General features: G+C 42.1%; 1 protein-coding gene across 2 annotated transcripts in view; it reads left to right on the forward strand.

The window, feature by feature from the left end:
- LOC141132789 (sodium- and chloride-dependent betaine transporter-like) overlaps window positions 1–12,302 on the forward strand; it is a 100,119-nt gene that overhangs the window by 31,236 nt on the left and 56,581 nt on the right. For both annotated transcript variants that reach the window (XM_073621651.1, XM_073621652.1), the window contains one exon: window positions 11,510–11,644. In XM_073621651.1, the coding sequence (XP_073477752.1) occupies window positions 11,510–11,644 (135 nt within the window). The remainder of the gene's footprint in view (window positions 1–11,509; window positions 11,645–12,302) is intronic.

Raw genomic sequence — 12,302 nt, forward strand, 5'->3', positions numbered from 1 at the left:
CAAACATTATACATTTTTTTCTAACACCCTAGACAATAAAATGGCGGTCGTTGCAATACTTTCTGTCACACCGTATTTGCGCAGGGGTCTTATAAGCGCACTTTTTTTGGAAAAAATACACGTTTTTGAATTAAAAAATAAGACAGTAAAGTTAGCCCATTTTTTTATTTTTTTTATATTGTGAAAGATAAAGTTATGCCGAGTAAATTGATACCCAACATGTCGCGCTTCAAAATTGCGCCCGCTCGTGGAATGGCGACAAACTTTTACCCTTAAAAATCTCCATAGAGATCCGTTTAAAAAATTCTACAGGCTGCATATTTTAAGTGACAGAGGAGGTTAGAATTATTGTGCTCGCTCTACCGATCGCAGCGATACCTCACATGTGTGATTTGAACATCGTTTTTCTATGTGGGCGCTATTCACGCAAGCTCGTCGGGACGGGACGCATTTACATTTTTTTTTTCTTATTTATTTTACTTTTTATTTTTTATTTGTACCCAAACCCAATATATACTGTACAAATGTACTGAGAACCCCTTCACCCCAATGCCACCATGTTCATCTGCCCAGTGCAAAAAGAAAAACCTGTACTTCTGGAGTATGTAACTCATTACCCTTTCTCCAAAAATTCAGTGTGTGAGTGACCAATTGCTGAGCACTGTCACATATCATATACAGACAGAATGACCAGATCTACTTGGACTTCACACAGGGCATTTTTTTCCTGAGCGCTGCAGGCAAACAGATTGAGGGCGGAGCAAAGGGAAGTTTAGGCTGACCTACAAGAAGCACGTATTCCTGCTTGAATCTTGGTGTGCTTTTTGTATTTCTTTGTGTGTCCAGATGTGTGCAGTAATCCATTGTCAAACTTTGCCTCTCTGCAGGTTTTCCTGTAATAAAGTCTGGTCACTGCTGCTCTCTCACCTTGTGAAGGGTGACTGGTCTTGTCTCCGCCCCCTTCTGTAGTTTTCTGCAGGCAGCCTGTAGTGGATGGGGTCCGCTGGGTCCTCCCTACAGCTCTGCTCTCTGCACAGGCTATGTACAGCACAGTGATGATGTCACTGCTACTTTTACAAGTTAAAGGAGAAGTATGGCCAAAGTTTTTTTAGCCTTACTTCTATGGATCACAGGAGTGCAGTTCTTTCTGCACTCCTGTGACCCATTTTCAGCCGTTCCAGGCACTGGATCAATTGTAAATTTACAGCCAGGATTCACCCAGCAGCCTGGGTCGCCAGCTGGCTTACGCACTCAGCGAGCCGCTGGGAGACTGAACCAGTCCCTTCTTCCCCCTGGACATCTCAGCGCTCCAGTGACCTCTGTAGAGACAAAGCAGAGATCTGATGACTGACAGTCACAGCTCTCCACTCAGAGCAGAAGGAAGAACTGAGCGATCAGCGGTGTTTGATCGCTCAGTTCTCAGTGTAGAGGCGGCATGGGAGAGATGTAGCATCAGATCTATGCTGAATGCATCTAGGTGGGTATAATTTTTTTGGGGGGGGGGCATAATTCTCTTTTAACAACTGAGCTTGCAAAGGCAATTGGCGAACACAAAGTTGATTTAAATACTTTGTGGCTGTTGAGGAATATATTTATACGAATGTTTTTGTGCCTGGAGTTCCGCTTTAAGTATATGTGGAGAGAAAAAAGGGGCAAAGCTCAGAGACACTTTAAAGGCTATGTAAGAAACAACCAAACTGCAGCATGCAGTAATTTAAGAGCACACCACTGTATCAATGCTAAATTGCAAGCAGCCTTGTTTTTATACATGGTAGGAATTTAGATATGCTTGCCTGAGTAGTAATTAATGCAGGAAAGTACTTAAAAGTGTAAAAGCCTTAAATCTTGGCCTGTGTTTCAGACATTTGTGAAATTTTTAAGCTCACTCATAAACATTGCATGACTCTCACCATTCTTGCATCTTTTTTTTGTCCCGGGGAAGGGATAGGGGGATTGATACCTCCAAAAGACAATGGCAGCCAAGTCACATTTGTACTGGTGACAGTGGGAGATTTCCCAGCATTTGTCATCCATTCAGATCATGTCGGGGGTCGAGGGTCGTCCGCCCTAGGCACAAAAGTTATTTATAGGATCTATTAATCACCCATCAGTGGGCAGCATGATACGTAATTAATTAACCCATTGCTCTGTTGGGCCTGGCAGCAATGGAAGCAAATATATATGAAGTAGATGAAGGGCTTCTTCTGGAAAAGTTGGTTTGACCCTTTCAGTGTCCGCGGGGAGTCCGCACTCGCGTCACACTTCGTTAGGTGGAAGAATGGGACTCCGGATCGGCTCTCAGGCTGTTTTGTTACAAAGTTTCCGCTGCTTTCAAGGTTGTTCTTTTGGATACTGGAAGCTGAGCCACATTAACCGCCTCCTGGCTGGAGGAGCTTGATGGCGCCACTCCAGAAGGCTTTGCTGGCTGTGCCTCTCTGAAAGCGAGTAGGTTAATACGGCACAATAGGGAACAGAGAGAGGTGGGGTGTTGCTCTGCTGTTTGTTCCAGATTATTAAGAAGCGTTGTGAGTGCTAACACTGAAGATGCACAATGTCTATAGGACGTCACGCTGGGAGGGGCACAATTTATAAAGTTTCAGCACCGTGGGTGGGAAATTATGAGGCTATAAAATCCAGCAAGGGAATTAAAAAAAAAACACATTTAGAGAACGTGCAAACATGCAAAAACATCCACAATAAAAGATCAGGGTGAATACATTTATGGACACACAATGCTCCTTTCATCCCACTGCTTGGATAGAGGAGGATTATTTTTAAAGGGAAAGCATCGTATGTTTACTCCTTAATAATTCTGATGTGACTTTCATATTTTGCACTAGCTTTCTCTCTTAACTATACCTAAAGTATTTTTTTTCCATTTTGAGTTTTGGATACAGTGGAGAATTATGAGAATCCTGTCACCATTTTGTAACCGCAAGGGAGATTCAACCTCTCTGGTGACTTTTGTCTACATGACAGGAAGTGGAAGGAAATCTCTTTCATGGAACACAGATGGCAACAAAAGAACCATTCCCCACTCTATGCAAAATGAAAAAAGTTTTGTCCTTAGATACACATTTAATGACAACTAAAGGCAGTCTAATCAAAAACAAGTTTCTATGTGATTAATATTTACCTTCCTTGAATGGGCCAAATCCCTCTTGATGTGCGTCTATGCTCCCCTCCCAGACACTGCAGCTCACAGTGAGAGGGTTTCTGCAACAGAAGCAGTGCTGTCAATCCAGAAACAGTTAGGGGGGGGGCGACTTGGTGTGGCCAGGTGCTGACTGATTTGCTGGGGGCCCAGGACTTTAGCTGCCATGCAGAAGGATGTTTATGCAGAGTAAACCCGACAAAAAAATAGCTGCCTATAAAGAGCATCTGTAAGAAGTCTGGCTTGCTGAAGAGCGTCAAAGTGGAGCTGGACATTCAAGAAGGAATTATTGCCTATAAATCCTTGACTGCTGTCAAAGGGTAAGGGACCAAATTGATTTGAGAAAGACCCACTACAACTTAAAGGGTAACTCCACTTTCATGGAGAAAAAAAATAGCAAATAAAGAAAAAATAATATAGTGCTTATAATTGCGACACAGGTAATATTGTAATTGAATGCTGTTAAAAATTACCTTTCCTTTTCAATCTGTGGCCGCTGTAATTTTCTATAAATGCAATGCAGTATGGCTACCTGGAATTGTTCTGTACACATTCTGTGTACTGACCACTCCCCAGAAACATCATTTCCTGCTTGTGTGATTGGCTCACCAATTTTCCCAGAAGTCTGCCTAAGATACAAGTCAGATTTCAGGCATCCCATGCAACAAAAATGTAATTTTTTCAGAGAGATACTTTCAATAGGAACATGTCTAAAGGAATGCAGGCCCAGCAGCTTTTGCTCATTAGTGCTCTGCAGCTGCACAGCTGACAGTTAATTATGAAACCACGCCCATTAGACTCACTCAGTACAGAGGCACAAAGAAACACAGAGGGATTTCTTCAGAATAACAAAAGGTAGGAATCTGCAACAAAGGTTGTTAATATCCTTGTAATGTACATAGATCACACAGAGAGGAATGTTTTTAAGCTTTAAAGCTAGCTATACACTGTGTAGATTGTATCTGGTTCCCCAGTCGCTACCTTCCCAAACCCAACCGAACCCAACCCTGAGACTGCCACACTGCTTAGGCTGTTTCCCCAAGAGGAGGAGTGCTACAAGACTAAAGAGGTATTATAGATAATGTAACCTATTACTTTAAAAACCTAAATCACCTTCTGGAGCACAAATTCCAGAAACATGTTCTTTGTCTCCTCAAGCCCAGGGGCTATCTACATTTATAACAAAGTTGGCAGCTGCAGACATGTATTATTGAAACACACAGAGACGTCCTGATGAACCTATATCAAGTCATACACTTTTTGATTTCATTCGTTTAGCCGGATAGGCTGGGATTTCCATTTGCCTAATTCACCATGGTTTCTTCTGGTTGCTTTTTTAATTGTGCCTTACCTTCTGATTAGCACCTAGGGGCTGTGTAAACTCATCTTCCAACAATAGGGCAAAGCCTTCTCAGAATTACAATGCTGTAAGCATTTCTCAGAAGCCACCTTGGGGTACACATCTTTCAGAAAGGTTGTGCTCATGCAGAAAATAAAGAAAATGTCTATATTAATATTAAAAAAACATAACCATGTTGAAGTTTGTCCGTTGCATTCACACTGAATAATCAGTTTCTGCTCTTGAAATAATAATAAATTAAAAACTGACTTTTATACTAACGTAAAAAATCTAATTACGCTAAAGAGGAAATAAACTCTGAAAGCTGTGCCAAAAAATAAGTACACACAAAGAATAGGCTACTGGGGATGAGGTTTAGGTTCATGAGTGTGTGGCAAATCCTCAGGATTTGCAAACTTTTTGCTGAAAACGTCAGAGGTGCCCCCAGAAATAAGGATTACTAAAAATCCTTTACCCCTGGTCAGATGAGTAACAAAAGTCATTTGTTTGAAAGAATGAATAACCCAGCTTCCTTTCATCAAAAGGATGGGCTCACAACAGCCAAAAAGTCAGTGTGTGTTTGATGATTAGGGTTAGGGTTAGGCTGGCCATAGATGGTTTGAATCTTGGCTGGTTCAGCAGGATGGAACCGTGTGTGGGCAAGCTGAATGTACCAAATTGATCGATCAACTTGGGTACAACAAGCCTGTCAGATTCACTTGCGATTATCGCTAGCGGCTGCTATAGTGTCTATAGTGTATAGTGCTGTATACTGTCTTACTGTCTTCTACCGGTGAATTTTGGGGGGGACCCCCACATAATTTTTTTAAATTTTGGTGCAGGGTTCCCCTTAATATCCATACCAGACCTGTAGGGCCTGGTATAGATTTTGGGGGGACCCCCACGCAATTTTTTTTAAACTTTGGTGCGGGGTTCCTCTTATGGACTGGGGGGAGGGAACCCATCCCGTTTTTTTCAATGATTTTTATCTATATTGCCAAAACCGACAATTCATTACAGCCTGCGAGCAGTTTTAAATGACATTTTTTCCTTTAGAAATGTAATTTTGCTGTGGTACTGTTCTAAACACGGGAAAGATGCGCTACTTTACAGGCATACTAAGGACACCCCCCAGGCACGATATTTAAAGGAAAATTTTATTTTTATTGCTTCACTTTAAGCATTATTAAAATCACTGCTCCTGAAAACAAGGCCATTTTTAAAACTTTTTTTTGCATTGATACATGTCCCTTGGGGCAGGACCCAGGTCCCCAAACACTTTTTATGGCAATAACATGCATATAATCCTTTAAAATGAGCACTTTTGATTTTTCATATTTGTGTCCCATAGACTTTAACGGTGTTAGCACAAATTTTTTGCCTGTTCACAAGTTCTGGTGTGAACCAAACCGGGGGGCTCATCCCTAATTGCAAACCCTACTTTATTTTCTGTAACCAACTGGCTGGGGAATACTAATATTTGTTATGTGCCTTATTATTGTATTGACAGTGGATGTTTATCCTAATTCTCTGTACCTCTTTATACGAGAACTCTAGTTTTGGAAACTGTTAATTTCTTTCCTCTGTACCTACGGAAAATTCCCCTTAATTTTTCTAATTTTAGCATTGGTTCATGTCCTCCACAGTAGTGTCCCGCTTCCCATGCCTTTTGTTTGACAATAGCTCACCTATTAGCCCTATAAATGACCAGAATTGAATAAAAAGATTCGCCCCCTTAGACTTCAATTGGGTTAGGTCAAAACTGTGTGCGTATCAAACCCATTTGGTCACAACTACTAGTCACCAGTATTGCCTGTGGTCTCGCTGCAACTGATCTTCTCCCATTACTGACTTGCCATAACTTGTTCTACAGTGTGTCTCTGTGTGGAGGCGGTCATCTCATACTCGCCAACATCTTTGCCTCAGGCCCAGGGAAAGTGTTACCCCACCCAAGACCCACGTAGGTCATGCCCTCCTTCCAGTTGGCCACACCCAGATCACTTTCTCCTTCCAAGTGGCCACACTCAGATCACACCCACTTTCTGGATGGTCCTGCCAAAATGACACCTATGTTCTAGTGGTTCCTCCCCTAATCATGCAGGAACTGCATGTGGCCATTATCCCTTCAGTAAGACTCTTTTTTAAGTTATTGTGCATGCTCATAAACTCAGATAAGAGTTATGATGTGGTCGGGATGCAACATCATCGTGGTAGATGCAGGGCTGTCCTGGCAAATCTGGGGCAGTTGGCATCTATGCCTTCTTGCCTCCTTATTTCAGAACCTCCAGGAGAACTGTGGGGCAGCATAGTAGAAACATCACCAAATCTTACTCTAAATTCCATGCCATCAGAATACACTGAACAGCGTTGTATTCTATAGCCTGCAGCACTGATTGAGTGGGGAATATCCATCAGGGCAGTTTTACAGAACTCGATCAGTAGAATTAATCTGTACAACCACAGTGCACATACATGGATTGAAGTTCAGTTGGTTCCTGCTGAATTAAGTCAGTTCTTGCAGTACCAGCTGAATGTCGATCCATGTATGGCTGGCTTAAATAGGAGCTCCAGTCATTTTATGTTTATTAAAAGTCAGCAGCTACAAAAACTGTAGATGCTGACTTTTAATAAACAGACACTCGCCTGTCCCAGGATCCAGCTATATGTACACCCGAGCCATCTTTCCCATCCCTCTTCTGTCCCCTTCTGTCTTCTGTCCCCGGCGCTGGCATCTCAACTGTGGGCACCCGGCTGTGACAGCTTGCGGCTTCACAGCTGGGTGCCCACTGAACATGTGCGAGCCGTGCTGCACATTGTGAATAGTCCTGCAGTCTTCTGAGACCTGTGACCTGTCCCAGAAGACTGAAGGGAGGAAGGGGGAGAGGAGAGCTTCTGCAAAGATCACCTAGGCAATCAGAGCAGACCCCTCCAACAAAAAAAAGTGCCTTTTAGTGAAGGGGGAGGAGACCTTAAAGTGGAACTTCCCCTTTTGGGTGGAGCTCTGCTTTAAGGGCAGATGATTCATGTAGCATTTCATGTCACATTTACTTCCTGGAATCCATCTGCCAATAGGTCAGGCATGCAAGCAGAAGGGAGTGCTTAGCTCAGAACCCATTCCTTCCTCTACAGAAAAAAAAATACTCATGAAGACTCCTGGGATGTATGACATCCTTTTTGTCCTAGGCCAGAAACCAAGAAGAAACTGAAAAAATGTAAAAAAAATAAATAAAAATATTTAAAACAAGTTATTGTTTATTGAGAGAGTCATGTTCCACTTTAAGCCTCAGGCAATTCTGGGCATTAAGCCAAGCTGTCATGTTGCACCTCATCAATGAATACAAGATAAGATACTCAGTGTGTCTAATGTACCACACCCCTATCATCAAAGAAATCTAGCTTTTATTATTCAACATTTATATTACCTTAAGTCAAACCCTTAAAAAACGTTAGCCAATACATCATGATATAGAGGCAACTGACAAATATGGGCATACTAGTGCCTTTGATTACGTTTTCTATATATGAACTGGTGAGAGAGGTGTTAGGTATAGCAGGATACATCACTGGTCTAATATTACCACTGAGAGGCATCCTTCTTACGATCTCAGAAGGTTGAGAGATGGACCTCTGTGTATGACGCTCCCAAATGAACATGTTTACTGAACTTTAGAATCACTTAGGGCTCATGCACATGGGACATTTTAAAAATGCCAGTGCTACAGCAGCGCTTAGCCACGTTTTTACATTAGCATTAAGGCTCATGCACCCAGGACAATTTTACAGCTGCTGTTAGGGGTGTTTGACGTTTTTTTTAACTGCCTCTAAAAGCCCCATCCATGTGAGCCTATATGACCATGCACACATAAACTGTCAGAGGCATTTGGAGGCATAAGCATTTAGGGGCAGTAGAAAGAGAAAATTGAGTACTGTCCATGATACTTTTTTTATTTGCACTAACATACAATTTTTCAGGACAAGCTTTCGGGGTATGTCCCCTTCTTCAAGGTCCAAGCAGTACTGACGGAAAACACCTAAAAATGCGGCTAAACGCGGCAAGCTGCGTTTGACGTTTTTAGGTGTTTTTACATTTTAGGGAGCGTTTTTTTTTTTACATTTTTTTACGTTTTTGGCGTTTTTTTTCATTAAAAACAGTCCCTATAATGTAAAAATGCCTAAAAACGTCAAATGCGGCTAAACGCGGCTTGATGCTTTTAGCTGCGTTTTTCCGTGTTTTTCGTTTTTATAGCTCATTTTTATTGCTCCTGGAAGCACAGGCTGTCGTTTTTCTCTACTGCCCCTAAACGCTTATGCCTCCAAACGTCTCTGACAGTTTGTGTGCATGGACATATAGGCTAACATGGAGGGGCTTTTAGAGGCAGTTAAAAAAACGTCAAACGCCCCTAACAGCAGCTGTAAAATTGTCCTGTGTGCATGAGCCCTAAATTTGTAATTGTAATTTATTTTTTTTGTTGTAAATATTAGCTTACAGATCTAAAGTAAAAAAATACAGAAGGATTGATGATTCCTCTAATAATCTTTGTCCCTCTGCTAATTACTTCCTCATCGCCAAAGCACTCTGCTGTTGGCTAGATCAATTTGATCACACAGTTTTCTAGCCAAAGACACAGCTGGAAGTGTTAGAATGGGTTATGGGTGATTGTTATCATTTAAAGTGCTGTCTTTCTGTATTCAGCACACCCCAGGAATTCCACTTACAGTTTCTGTGTACTTCCCATGTATGAACAGGTTTCAGGAGAATCTGACATTTTGCCCAATAAGTACAAATAAGAGCTGTGGTTGGCATATCTGAACTGACCTGGAGTGGGGACTGTCCCCCAATCTAACCATCTCTGGGCAAGCATTGTATTATATTTGTAGGCAGATTTATTTTAAAAAATATTTTTTCTCTTTTTTCTATCAATTTTTTTTTTCCTGGAAAAAAGACTTTACCTTTGGCCTATTGCAAAATGACTCGGGACATTTTTGCTTGTAGTTACTTGCAAACTATGCCAGGGAAAGTACAATAGTTATTTTTATTATGGTGACAGATGCTCACATGATTTTGTAAAAAAAAAAAAGTCCTGGAGCATTGGTGTGGTATCTGGTCACGGAATGCAACTTAAGCCTCGTACACAGTAGTAGTTTTTTTTACGTTCAACCCAGAAGGTTGAACTAACATTCCGACATTATTCCCCTGCTGTTCTATTGTGTTCTGGCAGGGGGGCTGTCTAGGAGCCGATCAGCAGACCTTTTCAGTCATGCCCCTTGGACAAAAGCTGGCCGAACAGCCAGCTTCTGTCTGACCGACTCTAGTACACACGGGCCGAATGTCGACCAGTTTCTATTGAACCAGCCGATGCTGCCAAACATTCGGCCTGTGTGTACTAGGCTTTAAAATAAATGTTAACCCAATCATCAAAATCTCATATAAGATTTATCATGTTAATGTAATTTCAAACGTTGCTTTTAGTTCTTTTAGTTGAGCAGCTTAGGGCTTATGTGCGGCTGCGATTTTGTGCCTGGGGTTTGGTGCGTTTCTGTTTACCGGTTCAGGTCAGAATTTTTTCCTGAATTCGCACCTGAACCGGACCCAAAAACGCACCAGACCCTTTTGCAATCTGCTCTGCGGCCGCCCTGGACCTCTGCGAACCGACTCCACTGAGAGCCGGTCACACGCGCCTGTCATGCGAATTTGATGCGTTAAACAGCGCATCCAAATTGCACATATGTGAACCCAACCTTTAAGTGGAACTTAAAGGTGAAGTTTAGGGTACCTAAAAAACAAACATATATGCTCACCCCCATGCTGCAGCATAGCGGCTGATCGCTCAGTTCTCTGTCTTCCCGATGCAGAGAGCGGTGACTCACAGTCACCGCTCTCTGCTCTGCCTTTCCAATGCTTACTGCAGCGCCATGTATGAGAGAGGGAGCAGACACAGCTGGCTCTGGCACTCAGCTGTGCGTTGATAGCTGGAGCCAGCTGTCAGGCAGCTGGGTGGATCCCAACGATATGGTCGGGATCCCTCCAAAGCCTGGAGCAGCTCTTGACATCAGTTGACAGCGTGCTTTACCACACTGTAGACTGACTGCCCATACTTCTCTTTTAAAATATTAGATTGTAAACTATTCTGAGCAGGGCCCTCTTAATCCTTTTGTATTGTATTGTAACTGTATTGTCTCCCTTTTATATTGTAAAGAACTGCGTAAACTGTTGGCGCTCTATAAATCCTGTATAATAATAAATAACTGTATCTGAGCACCACAAACTGAAAAACCAAGTTTAGTTAATTTTTTATATTTACAGCAAATTTACCCATCCATCCACAGCTCCAAGCTTTAGTTTATTGAGAAATCGCTTTGAAAAACACCCTCTAGCTGCAGCTGTCATGAGTATGGGCAAATGATTCATGTCACATTTACTTCCTGGAATTCATCTGCCCTTAGCTCAGCCTCAGCCATGCCGGCAGGTGGGTGTGCTTAACAGAGAAAGCCCTTAACAAAAAAATGACCATGAAGAAATATGACATAATTTTGGCCTAGGCCAGAAAACAGGAAGCAACCGAAGAAATAAAAAAAAAAGGTAGAACAGGTTAATATAATATACCTTTGTATCTATTTACTAATGCTAGCAGCATACGGATTAAAATAGTTAATGTTGTTGATTCAGGGAGTTTAGTTCCACTTTAAATGTTAATCAGACATCTCAAGATGGCTATTACATTTATTAGCCAGAAACCTCTCCCCTGTGTGTCTCTTAGCTTTACTTTGAGGACCTAACTTTGGAGCCAAGCCCTGCGCACAGCCATTTGAGGCACACAGCAGAGTGTTTTCTGGTCAGTAAAGGCAATAGCAAGCAACTTGCTCTCAGCAGTGCGATTTTCACATCGCAAACACATTTGTGGTAAATGGTGTCCCTGCCGCATCACCTAAAGCTATTAACCCTTAGAGCGATCTCTGTAAGTGAAGCCCATTTTAGTTTGGTGTTACTGATTTCTTTCTGCATGTTTTTGTCTCAGGAGCCTTCTTCATCCCTTATCTAATCTTCCTTTTCACCTGTGGAATTCCGGTCTTCTTCCTTGAGACAGCACTGGGCCAGTACACCAGCCAAGGGGGTGTCACCGCCTGGAGGAAAATCTGCCCCCTCTTTGAAGGTCAGTTTGGTTTGTTCCATTGTTGTCCCCCGTTCGCTATTCAGCTCAGTCACCCAGTTTCACACGACCCGATGGGGGAATTTCTGGCCCCAAAGCAGCCAAAAAAAGGACCCTGCCAGTGACTGAGAAACGTTTGTCCCAGCTTCACAATGGCAAGTGACAACAAAACACAACTGCCGACTTTGTATTGTGTGACATGACTCACAGGGTATGCTGGAAAATGCAGTTCTAAACAAATATTAGAAGTTCTTTAAGTTGCTCAGATCACTGTTACGTTACATATCCTGCATAGCTGCCAACATTGTAAAATAATTCCCACAATGACTTTCTTCTGAAGTGTGGCAACTAAATTAGTACAAAGCAAAAGATGCCAGTTGTGCTTGCTTAATAAATAAATAGATTTGTGTGCAATTAAAGCAAACCTGTCAAAAGTCAAGCTGAACATATGATAAAAAATATATAAGCACAGGTTACATTTAGTGAAAACACTCTGTGGGCAGGAAGGTGATCCATCACTTTGAAGGATTGATAGGGAGGTGGAAAAGAGGGAAGGGCAACGCTGACCTTATATAGACGAGATTTGTAAAGAACCTCAGCTGCTTGTATTTTGAAATCTTATGATCATTTTGAATTCTCACTGAACGTAACCCATGCTTAT

This window comes from Aquarana catesbeiana, linkage group LG03 (assembly GCF_042186555.1).
Source record: "Aquarana catesbeiana isolate 2022-GZ linkage group LG03, ASM4218655v1, whole genome shotgun sequence".
Classification (NCBI taxonomy): Eukaryota; Metazoa; Chordata; class Amphibia; order Anura; family Ranidae; genus Aquarana; species Aquarana catesbeiana.